At 37.6% G+C, this 21,916-nt stretch overlaps 1 protein-coding gene across 1 annotated transcript in view; it reads left to right on the top strand.

Moving 5' to 3' along the window:
- The window catches only part of Bmp5 (bone morphogenetic protein 5), a 122,125-nt gene that overhangs the window by 73,451 nt on the left and 26,758 nt on the right, over positions 1-21,916 (top strand). The window contains exon 4 of the mRNA XM_075965225.1: positions 20,704-20,898. Coding sequence (XP_075821340.1) covers positions 20,704-20,898 — 195 coding nt within the window. The remainder of the gene's footprint in view (positions 1-20,703; positions 20,899-21,916) is intronic.

Below are 21,916 nucleotides of genomic sequence, written 5' to 3'. Positions count from 1 at the left end.
AGCCAAATTTGACTTGTTATGAATCTGATAATGAGCCTCTCTTTCTTTTATTTCCATGTTGATGAATAGTGCTTTTGATTGATTTCTTTTTTTAATTCGAAGTTTCATTTTTTGAGTATTTCATGCATGAGTGCTATATTTACATCACTTCTATTCCTACTTCTCCATGCTACAACTCCTTCATCCATTTTTCAAATTATTCATTAACTATTCCTTACATACATACATACATACATACATACATACATACACATCACACAACACACACGCACTCAAATAGCAACTGTAGTATTGTTTATACATACATGTCTATAGAGTTGACTACTTGGGATTGGGTAACTTATCAGGGCACATACTTGAAGAAAACTGGGTTTTCCTCTCTCAACAGCCATTGAATGCCTTGAGCTTATCTAGGATGGGTTTTGTGACATTTATCCTGGCCTTGTTGCCATGTTTTCTGGTGTTGCTGTCATGTAGATCTTGTTTAGACAGTTAAGGTGTGATTTCATGGGTGCAGCATACATGTTACATATCCTTATAGAGTTGGAATCCTGATTCTTGGGATTTTACAATCTTTCTGTTCCTTCTTCTATGACTTTTCTGAGTCTTAGGTGTAGGGGTTGGTTTGTAGATGTATCATTTGGTGCATCCTATGGTGCATTTTGGACAGTTGTGAATCTTTGTAAGAGCCTCCATATGCTGCAAAAGAGGTTGAAGAGACTCCTCAAACAATATAGAGTATTGCCATTGCCTTTGCTTGCCTTCATGAACTTGCAGATAAGACCTTGTTGCCGAAGACACCACACACTTCAAAAACAGCTTGGCAGAATGGAGCTGAACAGACTTGGAAATTTCCTTTCTGAGAATTAGTTCTCCGAGTGTTAGTATCAAAAGCTATGCTATGCAAGCTGCTAAAGTAGAAAAATAACCAACAGTCCCATCCAGATATAAAGCCTAGAAACCACAAAAGTGACTGGACTGGCAAGATGCCCCCAATGGTGCAGTAGTGGCACTTTTGTCTTGGGAACAACCAACTGCAGTCTGTTTGGACTTGGCCTACTATTCAGACTACTGAAATACAAGGTTTTCAGAAACGCAATTCTGCTTTGGGAATAAAAATATCCAAGAAAGCAGGATGAGAGACGACCAAATGTAGGCTTGGAAAAGCAACATATTAGAACTTTTTTCTCCAAAAATGTTGAGAAGAAAATTCTGTCAATAGTGCCTGTTATTTGTTTGTCAGCTTGCTTGGGTATTTTTAGTCCCAAAGCAGAATTGCTTTTTTGAAAACCTTGTAGTCTGAGAAAGATAATTAAAAATATAGTCATGATCCTAATTTTTAAAACTCTTTTTTTGTTAAATATACTTTTTGTTAACTAATACTTATAAATATATTATATTTGTAGTTCTTTTTATTCATGGATAATTATTTCTTTTTTTTATGACTTTATGAGACAGGGTTTCTCTGTAGCTTTGGAGACTGTTATAGAACTAGCTCTTGTAGACCAGGCTGGCCTCAAACTCACAGAGATCCTCCTGCCTCTGCCTCCCAAGTGCTGGGATTAAAGGTGTGTGCCATCACTGCCTGGCTTAAATAAGAACTTGCTTTTTAATTTTTGATATTATAATATAATTACAACATTCTACCTTTCCCTTTTCTCCCTCCCAAACATCCCACTTACCCCTCCCACTCTCCTTCATGGCTTCTTCTTTTATTAGTTGCTATTATATGCATACTGTTAAATGTATATACAAGTATATTTGTAAATATAACCCGCTCAGTTTATAAAATGTTACTTATATGTATGTTTCTTAAGACTGACCATTTTTCAGCACTGGACAACCATTTGGTGTTTTCTTCCCTGTGGAGGGCCACCTCTCCAGCTCCCAGCACTCCTCAGTTGCCTATAGTTCTTTGTGTAGGGCTGAAGTCTTTAAGGCTTTCCCTGATCTACATTGGCATGTCCATTAGTGTCACCCCTTTCAGCTGACGTTTAGGCAGTAATGTTGGTGAGATTTTATGGGTGTAGCTTCTCACAGCATACTCCCCAGTCCTTTGGCTCTTACCATCTTTCTGCTCCCTCTTTCACAGTGTTCCTTGAGACTAAGATGGAAAAGTGTTCTTTAGTTGTATTCATCATAAATAGGTGAATATATTTTGGTAGTCTATTAAAAATGTTAAGTTGCTGAGTATGGTAGTACATGCTTGTAATAACAGCATGAAAGGAGGGGCAGGCATTCAAGGCCATTTTCAATTGTATATTGAGGCTAACCTGGACCACATAGATATCATCTAAAAAAAACAAAATAGCAGAATAAACCAATGAATAAAAATCTCTTGTTATTTTTATTATGTTCATATAATTCAAAGACTAACTTTTTAAATCAATGTCTTTTGTTCTGATTTATAACATATTTATAAGAGTTACATTATAACCTCACTTACTTATCCAGAGTTTAGCAGTATATCTCAAGAGCACATGTGGAAATAGGTTTGAAAAGTAGCAGTTTAAGTATAGATGGTACTTATTACTGGTGAATTGAAAATATCAGTTGAAAGGTACGTTTCACCATTAGAAATTTATTTATCTTATATGTATTTGTAGTTTTTCTGCATATGTGTCTGGCACCAATGAATGCCTGGTGCCCACTGAGGAAAGAAGAGGTTGTTGGATCCCCCAGGACTGCAGTTACAGTCGGTTGTGAGGTACTATGTGGGTGCTGAGAATTGACTCTGTGTTCTCTGAAAGAGCATCCGGCACTCCTAACCACTGAACCATCTCTCCAGACCATTTCACCGTTTTCAGACCTTCCAGTTAATGAAAATGAATATGAAAGCATTCTGATAAATCTTTATTTTTGCATTTTACTTTCCATAAGTTCAAAAGAGTAGCCATGTAGTAACATCTCGACAAACAATATGTCAAGAATATGTTCGAGTCTTTTTCGTGACCCTATTCTGGGCTCTTCACTATGGCTATACAGAAGTTCCTAGGGGGAAACACTTTTCACAGGAATGTTATAGCCACAAATACTGTGGAATTCTTATGCAAGATGTCACACAACTGTATTTTCTTTAGTCTTTGCACATGAGTTTAACTTCTTGATGATACCTGTTTTTCCAAAATAAGTTATAAATTAACTGCACTGCTGGCATTGTGTGCTTTACAGATGCCCACTGGGAAGAAAAAAGGAAAAAACCCACTAGCAGTCAGGAGCTCTCAAGTGTAGTGCGCCTGTAGATTCACAAAGTTAAGGGGAAAACTGAAAATAGTGACAAACAAAAAGCCAACCATGACTTTTAATATTTAAATTAAAATAGCATGACTATTAATATTTAATTTAGAGAATGAGGATAGGGAATTCACATAAAATAGCCCACAAAAGGACATATTATTTTCTCTATAAAGTGCTATTTAGGATTTTGTGAAATAAAAACTCGGGGGAATGATCTGCCTTTCCAGGACTGGCTATTTTTGAATTAAAAATGATTTTGTTGACAGCTATGCTACATGCACCCTTGATAGACTGTGAAGATAGACTCTGTTTTCACAAGGAGGGCAGTATTTATATGGAGAGACCTGAAAGAAAAACACTAGTTGTAATACATTCCTGGCACCAAGAGGGAAAACGATATGACTTTTGGGTTGCAAGTATTGTTAAAAATCTTAACTTCTCCCCATCCATAGCTGAGGGCTACTCACAGTTGGTGGCTGTTGGAGCAGGGTTAGCCACTTCATTTTAGGGGTGAAGGGTTAGCCACTTCATTTTAGGGGTGTGTCTGCTGGTAGGATGCCCATGCCCAAGCGATTGGCATACCATCATATGCATGTGGTTAGCACTAATCGGACTCAGTGGGTAAATTAGAATAGTGAATTGCTAATAATCAACTGTAAATCGAGGACATGGAGTTAGAAGGGAGATGGAATGAGATGATTCAGCAGTAGTTGGAGGGGCCGGGAGAAGAGGATGGATATAATCAAGATACATTGTATACATGCATAAAGTCTTCAAAGAATAAATTAAAAATATTTTTTTTAGGAAAACAACTATGCTTTGAGTCTTATTTTAATCATTTTAAAATCTGTAACTATTATTTTGTGAGGAAGAGATATGGTGATGCTTGTAAGGAAACCGGTAAAATACCTGGCTTCTGTACTGGTCAGCTGCTGCTTTTGTTTCAGGGTTAGAAGTGCTAAGCTGACTGAACAGAGGAAAATTGCTAATGAAGGTTTGCAATTGTATTTTAGAGGAATGTTTTCTATCTCTCTATTTTATATGTATGAAGGCAATAAAGAAATGGCCTTTAAATATATTTCTGTTCATGTACTTGTTCGTTCTGGATAAAGTGCCTTGCTCTATAGCTCAGGCTGGCCTCAGACTGAAAACAGGTTACCTGCTTCAACCCTGAATTTGAGATTACAGGAATGCATCACTCTACCTGGCCCTAAATGTCTTAAGGCAATATTTGGGGAGGGGGAAATGTGAATACTCATTATACAATATTATATTAGGTATTTGCTGTCAGTGCTCTTTATTTATCATTTTTTTCTCAGTGTTAAAATGTTTTGTTGATCTATTTTCATGGCTCTAGAAGCAGCTTATCATCATTTATAGAATGTAAAATTAAGGTCAAATCTTTAACGAACTCTACTGTTCTCAGTGAGAAAGAGTTCTGGGTAAACAAGTACATAGAAATACTTCCTTCAGACACAATTTTGCCTTCATTGCATTGAGTGAATTTCCAAGACCATTGTTCCCATGTAAACCAAGTGCCAAGTATTAAGCAAATCTTACTGTTGATACATCTGAAAATAAATTTTAATTTAAAAGTGTTTCCGTCTGGATACCACAACATATAGAGGCTTTAAAACCTTTTTAGGTCCCTGCTAGTCTGTGGCTTACCATAGCTTTATTGACATCTCCTATGCTTTTGAAGAAAAATATTTTCTCAGTGTAATGTTTTTTTTTTTTTAGTATAAAAAGTCACATAACTGGAAAAAAGACTAAAAATAATTCATTCTTCTTAGGGTTTTATGAAAAGAATGTTTCTGCTTTCTTAAAATAAATGAGGGCTATAAGACAAAATGCTCGCCGGTCTTTCTGGGGTATGTGACAGATGATGTCTGCAAAGCTCATGGGGCCCCAGGGAATAAGGGCTCTATAAAGAAGAGTGCTATTAAAAACTAAGGGCTTTTGTGTAGATAAACTGTAACGTTTAGTATGAGATCCATATTTCCATCAGATGAAAACTGGGGCCAAGGAAAGAGCACTTGTTGGGTTTACTATGCAGGAGCTGTGCACCCCTCGTTTCAGGCTAATGCTCATGGAAGGAGAACACCTGTTTTTCTACCACCTCAGCCCTTCCTCCCAGACTGTAAAATATTTGAATCTGCTGAAAGGCTTCTATCCTAGACACAGACCTCTGGCTCTGCTCCTGTGTGCATCTCAGCCTTTCTGCCCCCAGACCTTCCTGTCTTGGGGTCTCCTGAGCGTTGGTTTTCAAGAACTGTGTTTCCTGCCATGCCCCAGTTACTTGCCAATGTTTCTGCCCACACACATTCATTTCTTTGTCCAGCCCGCATCACATCTCAAAATGAAGGCATCAGATACTCTCCTGCACCATAGTGTGTGGAGAGAGTAGGAAAGCTGGTGGATCTGCTTTCACCTTCATGCATCTCTACCCTGCATGTGGCCCAGTCAGAGGAAAGGAGTTTCTTTTAGTACTTTATATTACTTGGAATTGTTACTATTTGTTTTTTAATTAAAAAGTTAATTAGATAAAATTATATCATCTCCACCACCTTCAACCATGTATCCTGTGGTTATTGACTGTATCTTTCCCTGTGTGGATAAGTAATGTTGACATGAGAAAGGCCATGTTAAGCCCATCAATGTCTCAGACTCTTGAGAATGTCAAGGTCATGTTGGATAGGAAGCTGGGAAGAGAATGGCAAACCCTTTTCCAGGTCAGACTTGGGTGGGAGTTTGGGGAGAGAGTGAAAAGACCTTCCATGAGTTCAAGTACAGATGTTGATGAATGGTTAACTTTTATCTGAGAACAGCACATGCAAAGAATAATGCCCATACAAAAGTACCCCCAGCAGCTTCCGTGTCTCTTGTAACTGTGGGACCATGACTCCCTTAGACTCCTCCTTCACAGAGAGTTAGCTGCCTCACCTCCATCTTCAGCTGTGTATAGTAAACCTGTCTCCATGTCCAGCTCTATATAAGACATTCAGTGAGTTTCTGGAAACTAGAGCATCTCCTTCAGCATGTGCATGCTCCTGACTCCAGCTGTTCTGTATGTGCATAACATCTCCACCACCATGTACATGCTCCTGATTCCAGCTGTTCTGTATGTGTATAACATCTCCACCACCATGTACATGCTCCTGATTCCAGCTGTTCTGTATGTGAAACACATCTCTATCAGCATGTACATGTTCTGATTCCAGCTGTTCTGATGTGTAACACATATCCACCACTATGTACATCCTCCTGATTCCAGCTGTTCTGATGTGTGTCACATCTCCATCAGCATGATGATGTGGAATCTCCTTCTTTATATGTGCTGCTTTTATTGGTTGATGAATAAAACTGTTTCAGGCAAAGACTTAGAAGAGTAAAGCCAGGCAGGAAATCTGAACAGAGATATATAGAGAGAGCTTAGACGGAATTGAGGAGACGCCATATAGCTGCCAAAGGAGAAAGATACCAGAACGTTACCTGTAAGCCACAGTCTTATTGTGATGCATAGATTAATAGAAGTGGTTTAATTTAAGATGTAAGAGCTAGGTAGGAATATGTCAAAGCCATCGTCCAGACAGTGCTCTAATTAATATAGTTTCTGTGTGATTATTCAAGTCTGGGTGGACAGGAAACAAAAGTGCAGTTCTGTTTACACTCATGAATCCAGCTGTTCTGTATGTGTGTGTGTGTAATTTCTTCTTTGTCAGGTCAATATCAAAGCGGTGTAGATTCTGGGAATCCCTCCCTCCAAACCTCCAAACCTCCAAACCTCCTCATGTCCTTCCCTCACTCCTTTTCAAATTCATGGTCATTATCATTATTATTAATTATTATTGTGTGTTTAAATATACAAATAAAACCTGGCATGTCAGTTTTATGTTGCTTGTATATATACAATTTCAGGGATGACCAGTTGGTATTGGAAATCAACTAGGGCCTAATTCCCAGGTCAGACGAATTCCCTCGCCCACAGTAGTCTTTAGTTCCTTGCCTGGGTGGAACCTGGCTATATTCCCCCTCCATGATAGCATGTCTATAAGTATTATATTTGTTCAGGTCTTTCTTAGGCAGCCACATTGCTGAGGTATCATGGTTGTAGCTTTCCTGTGATTTCTAGGAGACACAGCCTCACACAGAATTTCTGGTCTTTTGGCTCTTACCGTCATTGTGCAGTGTTCACTGGTATATGAGGGTAGATGTATCCACTGGGTCTAGGCACCCCCAAATCAGTTGATCTCTGCATTATGGTCAACTGTAGTTTTCTGTAATGGTCTCTGTTTGCTATTAAAAGAAGTTACTTTTAATGAGGGGTGAGAGCCGCACGTATCTGAGGGCATGAGGATAAATATTTAGAATCTAGTTAGGAATTATGCTGGTTTAAAAAAATGACAGTACCAGGTTCTTCTAAGATCCAAAGCCTTTACTAATCCCAGGAAGTTGGCTAGGTTTTCAGGCAGGATTTCTCTTCTGTTGAACAGGCCTTAAGTCCAATTAGAAAGCTGTTGGTTACTGTCAATATGTGAGTACAACTATTGCACCTTCAGGATATCATGGCAGTCTGGTTATCATTGGGGTTCATAGGCATCACCAATGGGTAGGACTTTTGACGCTTTCCTCCCTTGGCAACTTGCATAGCACCATCTGGTACTTTGAAACAGATTGAAACCTTAGACAGGAGGCTTTCAAATCAGATTCACTTCAAATCTTTTGAGTCTTATGTCCTAAGGCATCTCTAGCAATAGAGACATACCTCCAACCTAGGGAGGCAACCTTGAGAAATAGAAATGGCTTATACCACTTTTTGGAGTCTCTTGGAGACCAAGAAATTGAAAGGAAGTTTCTCATGCCTGGTACTTTTCTTTTTTAAAAGTATGGCCTTTGGAAACATGGCCAACGTGAGTGGTATGGCATAACTTCATTCAAGTGATTTATATTATGTTATTAATATACATGCATATATATGGGTATATATATTAATTTTAGGTAAATATAAAATGATGATTCCCTAAGGATTTTTTTTATCCCTCCTTCCTCTCTCTGCTTCTGTATTGACTTCTTTCTCCCTCTTCAATTAAAGGCCCTGCCTGCACTCCCTGTGCTCAGTCCTGTCACCCAGATCCTGCTAGCTCCATCTGTAGTTCACTCTTCCCATGCTCTGTTTTTACTTCATCTATTAAACTCATCTATTAAGGACATTTAGGTTACTTCCCTTTTCTAGATATTGTGAATAGACCAGCAATTAACATTGCTTAGAAAGCACCCGTGGAATAGGATGTCTAGCCCTTTGGGCATATACAGTGTAGTAGCATAGCTACAATATATAGTAGATTTACTTTTTAGATTTTTGAGGAATCTCTGTATAGATGTCTAGAGTGGCTGTATCAGTTTGTATTCCTACCAACATTATTGCTATTTTAACCCTTTCCCATCTTTTTTTTTGTGTTTACCTCCAAACCTCCCCCCTCCCCTGACTTTATTTTGTAACTACATTTTGTAGTTGTTATCTGAGACAGGGGCTTTCTCTGTAGCACTTGCTGGCCTGATACCGGCTTTATAGTAGGTCTTCTGCCTCAGCCTTCCAAATACTAATTGAGCACCACTACAGTGGACTGTAATAATTTCTTTTGTTTATTATTTTTGTTGTTGTTATGCTCTAGATATTGTATAAGAGATACGTTTTTGAATTTTCTTTTATTGTTTTCTAATTTTGTGTAATTTGTTTTGATCCATACCCTTTTCTCCCCTTCCAAGTTCCCACCATTTCATCCCCACCACTTTTCCCTCTAAATTTTATGTACTCTGGTTTTTTGATTTTGTTTTTTATAAATCTACTTATTCCACTTAGTGTTGTCTGTATGGGTGTAGGACCAACCACGGAAGCCTGGGTGGCCCGTCAGAGGAAATTGACTACCTTAACCCCAGCAGCCATCAATTACAAATAAATCCTCAGCTACAGGAGGAAATTTCTGAGCCCCCCCCCCCCCCCCCCGCATCCAAGCTGGCAGTTTGGCTGGTCTGCTATTGTGTAGGTTATGCCACTATTGCCCCCTGTGTGTGGGCGTATCTTATCAGGTCATTTGTTATGGTAGTTCCCAAGGTTAGATGTTGGTAACCTGTTGATTACCCGACTCTGCTGAGAGCACACATAGTGCCTTCCAGCCCATCAAAAGTTAACCAGGAGGAATGGATAGAGCTTCCAGGTCAGCACCAGCTTGGTTTCTTCATGGCCTAGGTTTCAAATATTTGGTTTCTTGATAATGGTGTCCTCCCATAGAATTCTGGAGGGTCACCAAGAGAAATAGCAATACTCGATAATTTTGAGGAGGGCCGATCTATGGGGAGCAATTTTTCGGAGGCCAAAATTTACTGACCAGCAACTCAAAAGAAGTAACACATATTTGGCATAAGGATATTTATTTGATTGCCTGTCTTGTCGCAGGAAGGCATTGCCCAGATTGCTCCATTTATATTCGACATAAGTGTGTGTGTGTGTGTGTGTGTGTGTGTGTGTGTGTAGATTTTAGGAGGTTTATATAGTAATAGGTTTCCATAGAGCATTTTCCAAAGTTCTTTAGTGTTAGTTATTCATATCTATACTCAATCTTCATCCCATCATATCTTTGCTTTCCTTCCTTCCTTCCTTCCTTCCTTCCTTCCTTCCTTCCTTCCTTTTTTCCTTCTTCCCCCTTTCTTTCTTTCCTTTTTTGACATAAGGTCTCACTGTTTAATCTCTGGTTGTCCTGGAACTCACTATATAGACAGGACTGGATTTGGACTCACAGAAGTCTGCCTGCCTCTATCTCCTTGGAGGCCTGGGATTAAAGGTGTATGCCACCATGCACAGCACCAAGTTATTTCTTCATTACAGACAGTTCCCAGTTCTCAGGACATGTCAGGGTATCAGGACATGCTTGTGAATAATCTTTGATACTTCTCTATTTTGAATTTTTTGATAATGTGTGTGTGCTTTTGTGTCAATGCAAGTACGCACAATCCATGTATGCATGTGTACATATGTGCATGCACAGGTGTAAGCAAAGATGACAAAAAGTGAATCAGATCCCTTGAGAGTAGAGTTATAGGCAGTAGTCAGTTGTCTTGCTTGTTCAATAGGTGTTAAGCGGATTCTAATTTTGGTAACACCGGAAGAAACTACTAAGTCATTTCTCCAGCCCCTCTCAAATGTCATTTTACCTTAATTTGCCACTCACAGAGCTCTACACTTATTTGGGCAAATCAATCCATTCATTCCATCTTTTGTTTTTTTTTTACACATTTAAAAGATATCAGACAACTGTAAATATATAACAGAAAGAAAAATGATTAGCTTAAAAACTCTCCTTTAAATGCTACTATAAAGATAACAATACAAAGTTCCAGGAAAGACATTGATTCTTAAGTTATATCTATTAACTATAATTTTTAAATTACTATAAAGAATTGTTTAAAAAATTTACCTTGCGTTCTAAAGTTCATAAAATTTTTCAAAATAGCACTTATCTTTTAGGTTACAGTATCATTAAAATTAAAATCTAAGCCTTATTTGTTTGTGTTTGACTTTATGAGTCAGTTTAAATCATCTTAAAGTTTGAGCAGGCATGTTCAGTTATGTTTGGAGTACTTGAAGTTCACATGCTGATATCTGGAGTGGGCCTGCATTTCTGCTCTACATAAAGCTATTCATATTTCATCTACATTGAAATCTCTAGCTAAATTAGAAGATTCATAATTTAAGGCTATACTACTTGAAGTATGTTTGAAATTCAAGTAGATAAAATTATATCTCAATTACATACCTTAGAATGTAATATAAGCATGATTTAGTATATACGGTAAGCAGAAAATTCTATACATTTAAAATTGTTGGTTTCCAAAATGGGCAAAATCCCAGTCTATTCTAGAGTTCCTGATTCCATGATTTATATGTACTAGGATCAGTCTTAACCACAGGCTGAACATAACTGAGATCAAGTAGATATATCAATGGAAAATGGGATGGGTTTGCTTTTGCTTTCTGTGAAATCCTCTGGGAAGGGTGCTGTATGTCTTGCTTCAAAGGAAGGGAGGTTAATTGGAACGTATTCTCTCACAGGTGTTCTGGGTTAAACAGTCAGCAGCAATAGGTTTCTAGGGAAAAGGCACTTGAGAATTATGCTACTGTCTTAGGGTGATATCAACTTCTCAGGTGAATACCTTTCAGATTGTGTGCCCTACAGGGAAACGGAATCTGCTGATGTGGAAACCCTTAGCAGTGTATCAACATGACTCAGAAGTTTCCGGACAGAGTGTCTTCAATTAGCCCTGTTTTTAAAAGAAGAATGATTTTACACTTTACATTTTTCCAGAAGGAATTATCTAGAAACACAAGCCCGTAAGTTTAGGATATGTCTTTGCTACAGTATTCTACCTTCTCTGCTACTGTAAATTTGAAATAGTCTCAGTTGTATTCATAGTGAATTTGCCTTAACGCTGTTCCCAGTACTTGCTCAAATCAATGATGTCAGAGTGATAGAAACTGAAATATCCATTCTCAGTTATAATAAGATTTAGTAGAGTGGAGTTCTGTCTAATCTATTTTCCTAATGATTCCTGGTTGAAAGCAATGATCCTTTCTTTAGAAGACACCTCAATCCTGTTTTTACCCACACTGTAGTTAATAAGGAATGAGAAATTGCCCAGGTATCCACTAAAGAATCTCTCTTTTTTTCTTTTTAATACCTGGTACTTTCACAACAATTTTAAGGTAAAAAAGGATGACTTTTTTTGCATTCAAAGATTGAGTGGATATTCTTAATTCTACAGGCAAAAGGACAATACCTATGTCAATATCAAATTCTAGGCCCTTATTCTTCCTTTTTTAATTAATTATTGAACAGAACTCAAGTATTCCATTAAACTTCCACTGAGCTTATTCTCCACAAATGGCATTCCTTTGTTTCCAGCAGTCATCCGTGAGGTCACTGGAATGCTGCCATATCCTTCAAAGAGCCTTCCACCCTCTTCCCTTCTCTACCCTCCCCCTCATTCGCGTGGGAGAATACATGCGTATCTAAACTTGAGCAACTCCTCGAAAGAAAGTTCTTTGCCTCTTGTTATCCTCCCACTGCATCCTTGCCCCTTCCCAGTACATAGCATTAAGACATGGGCATTTTTCAAGGGAGCTGTTTTTTTTTTGCATTATTTCTTGCATTAGTACAGAACCTCTAATATCTTCTGGTTGCTGGTCTAGTAACCATCCAGAGAACTTCTCCCATTCTCAGAAGTCTCTGCTGATGCTGATACAGATGACAGAGCTTAGACCTTGTTCTGTTGTTGCTATCCTGACCCATTATAGAAGTATTCTTACAGGGAGAATACATTTTCACCAGTGTGACTCTGCTAACCAAGTTCCGTAGTAGCCCTAGCTCCCAACATGTTACAGAAACTTGGTTTTAAAAGGCTTGCTATATTTTCTTTGAATTCTTTTTGTTTCTAGAGTTAGAGATGAAATGATTGTATTAGAGCTAGAAATAACTCTACTTACAGATTCAAAAGTCACTACCCTTTAAAATAATCTTTGGTGCCTTGCTCAAAGTAGCTCATCATTTCCTTTATTGGGAATAGGAGTTTTTTTCTCACATAATATATCTAAATATGTTTTCCTCTCCATTTTCCCCCACTTTCCCTCCTATCCAGATTCACCTCCTTTCTGTCTCTAATTAGGAAATAAACAGACTTCTAAGGGATAAAAATAAAATAAAACAACACATAATGTAGGATAAAACAAAAACTAAAACACTGGAATGTGACAAAACAAGCAAACAGAAGTGAGAAAGTCCAAGAGAAGGCATGAGAAACAGAGGCCCACTCATTTCCACACTAAGGAATCCCACAAAACTGGAAGTCGTTATACACCGTAGAGTAAAAAGAGAGAAGAAAAATATATAAATACAATGAAAAACAGTTGAAATTAAAAAGAACAACAACAACAAGGAAAAGTTCTGACATGACATTATGAGATGAAAAGCCCCCAAAGATGCTGCTGAGTTCATTTTTCGTTGGCCATCTCTTACTGGGCATGTAGCCGACACTTAAGAGTAGTTTGTTTCCCCAGCGAGTCTCCTTGGAGAAACTAAATTTTTATTTACGAGAGGTTACCCATTAGAGATGGCTTCTGGGTTAAGGGTGGGGATTTGTACCCACATCTCCTTTCAGTTCTAGTGCCCTAATTGGTACAGACCATGCTGGTCCTGTGCATGCTGCTTCAGTCTCTGTGAGTTAGTGTGGATGGATCATGTTGATTTAGAAGGCCTTGTTTCTTTGGGGTCCTCCATCTCTCTGATTTTGCACTCTTTTTGGCTCCTCTTCTGTAAGGATCCCTGAGTTCTGGAGGGAGGGATTTGATGGAGATATCCTTTTAGGGATGATGAGTTTTCTAAGATCTCTCTCTCTCTCTCTCTCTCTCTCTCTCTCTCTCTCTCTCTCTCTCTCTCTCTCTCTTTCTGTCTCTCTCCTGTATGGCTGTGGCTATGGGTCTCCCCCTCCTCCCCATCCTAGAGACAGTTATCTGTCTGTCTTCCCTAGTCCCTTACTCTATACTGAACCTCTGTAGTTCTATGGATTGTAGCTTGGCTACCATTGATTTAACAGACTGAATTCATTTCATAATTGCCTTTCTGGTTCTGGACTATCTTACTCAGAATGAGTTTTTCTGGTTCCATCCATTTACCTGAAAATGTCATGATTTCATTTTTTTTTAAAAAATGGCTGATTAATATGCCATTGTGTAAATGTACCGTATTTTCTGTATCCACTCATTTGTGAGGGACATCTAGTTTGTTTTCAGTTTCTGGCTATTATGAATAGAGCAGCAATGAACATGGGTGAGAATTGTCTCTGTGGTGGGAGGAAGTGTCCTTTGGGTATATGTCCAAGAGTGGTACAGCTGGATCTTAAGGTAGATGATTCTCATCTTCCTGAGGAATCACCACACTGATTTCCATTGTGGCTGTACAAGTCTGCACTCCCACCAACAATGGATGAGTGTTCCCCTTACTTCACATCCTCCTCAGCATGAGCTGTCGCTTGTTCATTGATCTTAGCCATTCTGTCAAGTGTAAGATAGAATCTCAAATAGTTATGATTTGCATTTTATATGTTGTTGAACATTATTTTGTTTCTCAGCAATTTGAATTCATTCTTTTGAGTTTTCTCTGTTTAGATCTTTATCCTAATTTTAATTGGGTTATTTGTTTCCTTGATAACTATTTTTTTTGAATTTTTAATGTATTTTGAATATTTTTATTCAACAATTACTCTATTGTATGTGTAGTTGATAAACTATTTCCCCATACTGTAGGCTGCCAGTTTTTTCAAATGTATCCCTGCTGGACTGAACTACTAAGTTCTAGCTATGCCAAGATATGTGTGAGTCGTAAAATGCTCAAATGTCGATTCAGGCCTTTACTACTCTTATATTAATGCACATTTAATATCATATCCCGTTTTAATTTCCATTACATATTCAATCTGTTTTTCTGTCACTGTGTCTATTTTTCTAACTTGGAAATAACTAAAATACAAGGCCATCTTTGAAGAACATTGATAATATACAAGCACAGTTTTCTTAAAATGGTTTAGGGCATCATCTATTTCACATGTCCAATACCTGACACATATTTTACATTTTTTTGAAGGATGGTGATTTATGAATAAAATGGTAGCTATAGAAAATAATAATTAACATATATATATATGTATATATATATATATATATATATATATATCCAGTACTTCTTTTCAAAGACCTTCATTCAACATTTCATTTTATGCTCATTGGAGTATAAATAAAGAATTAGAGACTTATACAAGCTATGCATATGAACTTCTGACTGGGTAACCCGTTACTAATTATAGTCTCAAAAGTTCTGGTAATTCTTTTTTTTAAATTTATTTATTTATTCAAGATTTCTGCCTCCTCCCCGCCACTGCCTCCCATTTCCTTCCCCCTCCTCCGATCAAGCCCCCCTCTCCCGATCAAGTCCCCCTCCCTCATCAGCCCAAAGAGCAATCAGGGTTCATATTTTACATTTAAAATGAAAAATTATTCAGTATATTTAAAAAATTTCATAGTCTTTTCTACATACACTATATTCTAAGGGCCCGTGGGCACTTTGAATGAAAACAGCTGATCCGTCATCCAAAAAGTTTAACCAACATAATCAATGTAGGTATATTTTGTCTACAGAAATAGATAAAGTGGACAATGCTTTTATATTGTAGTTTAAGACAAAGAATAACTGACAAGCATGAATTTACAAAATCTTAGTAGTTGCTTCATTGCTGAAGTGAAATGCCAAGAATAAATTCAGTAATATCTAAAGTAATTTTGAAAAGGATTTCACGTTGATTTGAAGGGGTACTGCTTTCTGCACAATATCTTTCTTGGCAAATCTCAAGAAACTCTTATTTGTAATTCACATCTTTACAAGTTTCAGAATGTGATTCTTTAGAACAGTGTTATTTCTCAATAACTAAAAATAAAGACACTGAGAAGCTTTGGAATAAAAAAAAAAAGAAATGTTGCAAACTGTAGGAAACTTGGAGCTTTGAGTTCAGTGCTTATTTCGCGATAAAAGTCAATGTGTATCGTAATGAACAGAAAAACCAATTTTACCACCGTGAAGTCCTTACAGTAACCTATTTCAGAATCAGAAAGATCATATATTAAAAATGGTCTCTGCAGTCTCAATGTATACAAGTAGAGTCTAGCTACTGTTAAATTAACACTTCGTTAAAATATCAAAGTAAAAGTTTCAACAAATACTTTTTTATGTTATATTTCAAAACAGGACAAAAAAAATGAAGAACAGATTGCCAGTTCTTCTATTCCACAGCAGTTAAGTTTCTCAGTTCTCATTTTCTTTTCTTTTGCCGAACTCTCTGTCGCTGGAAACTCTTAAACCGATTTCAAGGGCTACACCTGAATAAACACGTTGTAAAAGTGTTTATGTATTGAAGTGGGTCAGTTCAAGGTATGGTATTTGGCTGGAACTCCTAATTTCTCTTTTTACAGCACAAGGGCTGCCAGAAGGAGGAAGTCTGAGCTGAATTAATACATTTGTTACAGTGGAAGTAAAATGGAAACTGCTCTAACCACAAATCAAACTGCCTCTTTCATTTATGCCAATGATAAAGTTTTTCTAAGAAGTATATACACTCTGGCACAGAGCCACCATAAGTTTGCATTTGAAAGGAAAACGTGTATGCTTATTTGTTTAAGGTTTACTGCTTGGGTTATTTGTAAGTCCTTTTCCTGGTAGGACTGAACGCAGAGGGGCTTGTGAGGCAGATGTCCATTTTCCTTTTTGTAGACAACTTTTCTCTGTTATAGGACCATTGTTGAAGATACCCATGCAGCTTGGATTGGTGCGAACTTTCTTTTAAAAGCTACCATCGCCATATGTGAAGGACCTCTGTCTCTCTCACAACAGCTGCATGAACTCTTGCAACACATTCTCGTTTTCTGATGGTAGAGAAGTCTCTCTGCACAACTCATGTGCATACAAAACTGGTTCTGCTGCCAAAATACACTTTGTTAAGAACAAGGGCTTATTTGGTTAAATGCCATTGATGCCATTTTAGGGACTTGTTTCGCCTTTCTTTCTTCTATGGTTGGTTAGGTCTTGTAGTAGACTGAGGTTGCTTCATAGTCTTTGCTGAATAAATATTTTAAGAAAACATGCACATTTCTCAGGGGACAAGCCAGAGTCAATCATGCACGTATTTCAAACCATGTTAAATATTACTCTTATAGGATCTGTAAGTAACTTCATATCTAGAATAGTAACTTCAATAAGCCTGAGTAATTTCTAAGTAAAGTTACAGCAAAATACTAAATAGCTTGCCTCCCTTGGGTGATTTCCAAGGAACTAGAAAGCAACCAATGGTTTTCTTTACGTACATAATATATAATAGGCCTTGTATAGTATATATATATATTTAATTACATATTATATAAACATATAATTTAAAGTGACAATTACTTTAAATTGGGAGCACAGTAGTACCTAATTACTATAGTGTTTGTGGAATCATATTAAGTAATGTAGAGGAAGCACCCAGAAAATTATATACCTTTTTCAGAGGAAGTTCTCCAAACATATTGGTATGATTATAAATATCGCTACTCCATCCATGGGAAAGGCACTTTAAGACACCCAAGTTTCAAGAGCCCAGGACATTCTGACTTACAACATACTCTGGTTTCTATCTCTCCCTTTGTCATACAACCACATGTATAGATTAAGAAGGGTCTAAGACCTAAAATAAATGCACATCAAATGTGAGTCTATGAGCTTACGTAGGACCTCCTTCCCTTTTTGCAGACTTACCAGACTCCAATTGAGTCTCCTGAAATCTTCTCAGTCAACTTTCAGTTTGTGGAAACTCATGGGGAGTGGAATTTGGGAATTTTCATGTTTGTTTCACAATGTTTTTCAATGAGCATGGAGTTCATGAGAGACCTGCATTCCCAGGAAAAGTCTCTCAGGATGACATGAAGAATGTTTAAATAGAGCAAACAACTTTGTAAAGTTTACTGACAGGGCCAGAAGTAAATGGGAGAAAAGCTTTCAGTATTGACTTAATATGAAAAAGGCTGAAACTATCTGGAAAAAGTAGAGATACCCTTCAGGCATTCAATTTTTATCATTTATAGAAAAATTATGTATTGTGGGATAATGCTCTTGTACACTGTAAAGATTTGTTACTCACATATGTTTAATAAAACACTGATTGGTCAGTAGCCAGACAGGAAGTATAGGTGGGGCAAACAGACTAGAAGAATTCTGGGAGAGGAAAGACAGAGATGCAGTCATCAGTAAGACACAGAGGAAGCAAGATAAGAATGCCTTACTGAGAAAAGTTACCAAGCCACATGGCTAACCATAGATAAGAATTATGTGTTAGCTGGGCGGTGGTGGCACACACCTTTAATCCCAGCACTCAGGAGGCAGAGGCAGGCGGATCTCTGTGAGTTCGAGGCCAGCCTGGTCTAGAAAAGCTAGTTCCAGGACGGGAACCAAAAGCTACGGAGAAACCCTGTCTCGAAAATCCCCCCCCCCCAAAAAAAAAGAAAGAAAAGAATTATGTGTTAATTTAAGTTATAAGAGCTAATTAGTAATAACCCTGAGCTAAAAGGCTAAACAGTTTGTAATTAATATAAGTCTCAGTGTGTTTATTTGGGACTGAACAGTTGCAGGATCAGGTGGGGACATAAACTTCTGTCTATAAATGGCACCTAACATTTGGCAACTATATCCATATAAAACCTGAGAGAGCTTGGGAAGGGATTCTAGACACAAAAGAATGAAGTCAAGCATGGCTTCTTGCTAGCAGCCTTGTCTTGGGTAGGCTAAGTTTGCTAGCGGCAAGCAGAGGCATGTCTGTCTCCTTTAAGAGAGGCTTCTTGACTCAGTGTTAGTGGTAAAAATCTTGCAGCTCTTTTAAGAGGTTCTGCCACCAAACATTTCAATGGTGTTTATGAGCAACCAATGGCAACTTCTTGGTGGTAGCATGAACCTTGAAACTCCACAGAGTTGTAGCAATAAACATGATTCCCATCAGTAACTCTGCCATAAAGCTAAATTCTCAGAAAGTAAGGAATGGGGTGGAATCAATCACCAAAGCCATAGTTTTAATCCTAGCCATGCTGTTTAGCAGATTAAAGACTCATGTGCTCAGAAAAAGATAGAGATATACAGTAAAGACAGATTCAGATGGGAAAAAGAAACCTCTAACTGGTTTACAGTGTATTTAAAATATTTGTAAGTTTGGGAGAAAGTCCTTTAAAAAAGAAATAGAGTGGCTGGGCATGGTGCTGCATATCTTTAATCCCAGTACTTGGGAGGCAGAGGTGGGTGGATCTCTGTAAGTTCAAGGACAGCCTGGTCTACAGAGTGAGTTCCAGGATAACCAAAGATACATAGAGAAATTCTGTCTCAAAAAACAAACAAAAAGATTAAAAAGTAAAAGTAAAAGAAATAGAGTTAAAAAAAAGCCCCTAAAGATGGAAAATACACAGAGAGTCTGGATACTGTATGTTATTGTATTGTCTTTGAATTGTTTGACTGCTGAGGAAGGAACGATATCTGCTAAATGATATTTGACTATAAATGCAGTTGGATTAAACCAACCTATATATTTAAAATATATCTTGACTTCAAAATTTAACTCAAAAGATATATTACTTTGGGAAAGAGGTTCTGCTTTTATTTCCACAGGAAATGAGGCTGTGGATTTATTCTGTGTTAAGAAAAATCAGGTTTGATCGAGGAAGACACCCTGAAAAATCTCTGAAAGGAGTGTATGGCTGAGATGATTCAATGTCTCATAGTCCCTCTGTTGTAGTTTATTCTGAGTTCTGCATCCAGAATAGATTCAAGACTTCTGGCTGAGATGATCCAGCCTCACGAAATATTTAAGTCAGGATTTGACCATAATCCTAATTTTACTTTGGGTCCCTCAAATATTACCAGTGCTCCCAATAAGCAGAAAGTAACCTGGAAAACTACACCTGCATCCCTCCCCCCAAAATGAATTATGGATGTTTGTCTTTGTTTATATATTGACTACAAGTTGCTATGGATAATGGCCAGGAAAAATGCTAAACAAAGCAGATTAGATTCAGGGTTCTTGCTTTGAAAAGAAAAAGAAAGGGAAATACTGTAGGATAATGCTCTTATACATTGTAAAGATTTGTCACTCATATCGGTTTACTAAAACACTGATTGGCCAGTAGCCAGGAAGGAAGTATAGGTGGGACAACCAAACTAGAGAATTCTGGGAAGAGGAAAGGCAGAGATGTGTCATCATCCAGACACAGAGGAAGCAAGATAAGAATGCCTGACTGAGAAAAGGTACCAAGCTACGTGGCTAAATGTAGATAAGAATTATGGGTTAATTTAAGTTGTAAGAGCTAGTTAGTGACAAGATTGAGCTAAGAGGCCAAACAGTTTGTAATTAATATAAGACTCTGTGTGTTTATTTGGGACTGAATGGCTGCAGAACCAGGCAGAAAAGAAACTTCTGGCTACATATTGGGTTTCTACTGCAGAAAAGCTCCAAGTTGGCTTTGAAACCTATATTTCATGTGAATATTTCAAGTCTGATGGTTAAGTAAATCTATTTCTTGTTGTCTGAGAAAGTATAAGTGAATGAGAGCAGACATGGGATGTAGCCTAGTGTTCTTCCATGTGTTCTATACTGTGGCAGCATAATAAGACAAATAAATAAATGTGCCTGGATATTTATCTTTAATCATAAATATCAAGGTTTATAAGAATCTTGATCTATAAAGAAAACATTCTGATAATACTTAAATATTTTTCTCTTTTTATCCTTTACTGCAGAACGCATCCACAATTCTTTATTTCTTTCTCACAAACCAAATATTTATATATTATGTCCTAGGACGCAGCATTAATGTAAAATCTGCTGGTCTTGTGGGAAGACATGGACCTCAGTCAAAACAGCCTTTCATGGTGGCCTTCTTCAAGGCAAGCGAGGTACTTCTTCGATCTGTGCGAGCAGCCAGCAAACGGAAAAATCCAAACCGCAATAAATCCAGCTCTCATCAGGACACCTCCAGGATGTCCACGGCTGGAGGTAAGACAAAACGAGAGTGACAGTTGTGCTTGGAGGATTATTGGGTCATGTGTTGCAAGTCAAGTTGCCACAATAAATTTGCCAGCTGCATATACCTTCATTTGGTATATTAAATCACTTAATGATGTCTCTAGCATCCCCAGAATGCTTCACCAGTGAATCACTCAGTAATTCATTTAAAAATAACTATGACCTGCCTTTATGTGTTGAAAGATTCCATTCAAATTAAAGTCAAGCTGGCAGTCATAAAGCTCTGAAATGGCTAAGTCAACAAAGTGTAGCCCAAACGAAATGACATATCTTACAGGCTAACTTCCCCAAGGGATCATCAACCAGGTGAATTCAGCATACAGTTCTTTCTTTAGTATTTGGATGTGAATCACGCAGCCCAGAATCTTTCTAGGAAATAGGAACAGGGAAGACTGTCAGAGAATCAGGGTGTGTTTAGATTTTCCTTATTGTCTGGTGGACTGATATCTGAACTATCCAGTCACATGTACACATAAAACTTTCCAGAAAAAATATTACAAAGGTACAGTCGATATCAGTCTACTTTGATTTTAGTTTATTCTCCTTTTGGTTGGAAAAAGAGATAAAGGAGTTTCTAACTAGAAAGTGTGTAATGGCCAGAGATTTAAGTGCATGCTTCATGCTGAGAAGGACCTTGGTTAGTCTAGATACAAGTATAAAGTTGATGTCTACATTCCGGCAAGAATCTGTTTTCATCTATAAAAAATAAATTTGGACCTTTACTAATCCTAGCACTTCTCAACTTAGTAAAAAATTGTTTACTGATAACGACGTATGTGGTTCTCTTAACAGGCACCATATGTCCCGTACTTTGTTAGGCACAAAGGGTGAGCCAATGAGTTTCACTAGCAGTATTTCAGTAAATTAGAAATCTAATTTCAAATAACCTTTGCTATTATTTTTTTAAAGCTTCATTTTTTGAGGTTACTTCAAAGTAACAAATCTCCTAGAACCTGAGATTCTCAAAAGGTGGAATTCATTCACCTTC

The sequence above is a fragment of the Microtus pennsylvanicus genome, chromosome 3 (assembly GCF_037038515.1).
Source record: "Microtus pennsylvanicus isolate mMicPen1 chromosome 3, mMicPen1.hap1, whole genome shotgun sequence".
NCBI classification, from domain to species: domain Eukaryota; kingdom Metazoa; phylum Chordata; class Mammalia; order Rodentia; family Cricetidae; genus Microtus; species Microtus pennsylvanicus.
The sequence above is the reverse complement of the archived record's forward strand: the minus strand, read 5'-3'. Positions and strand labels throughout refer to the sequence as shown.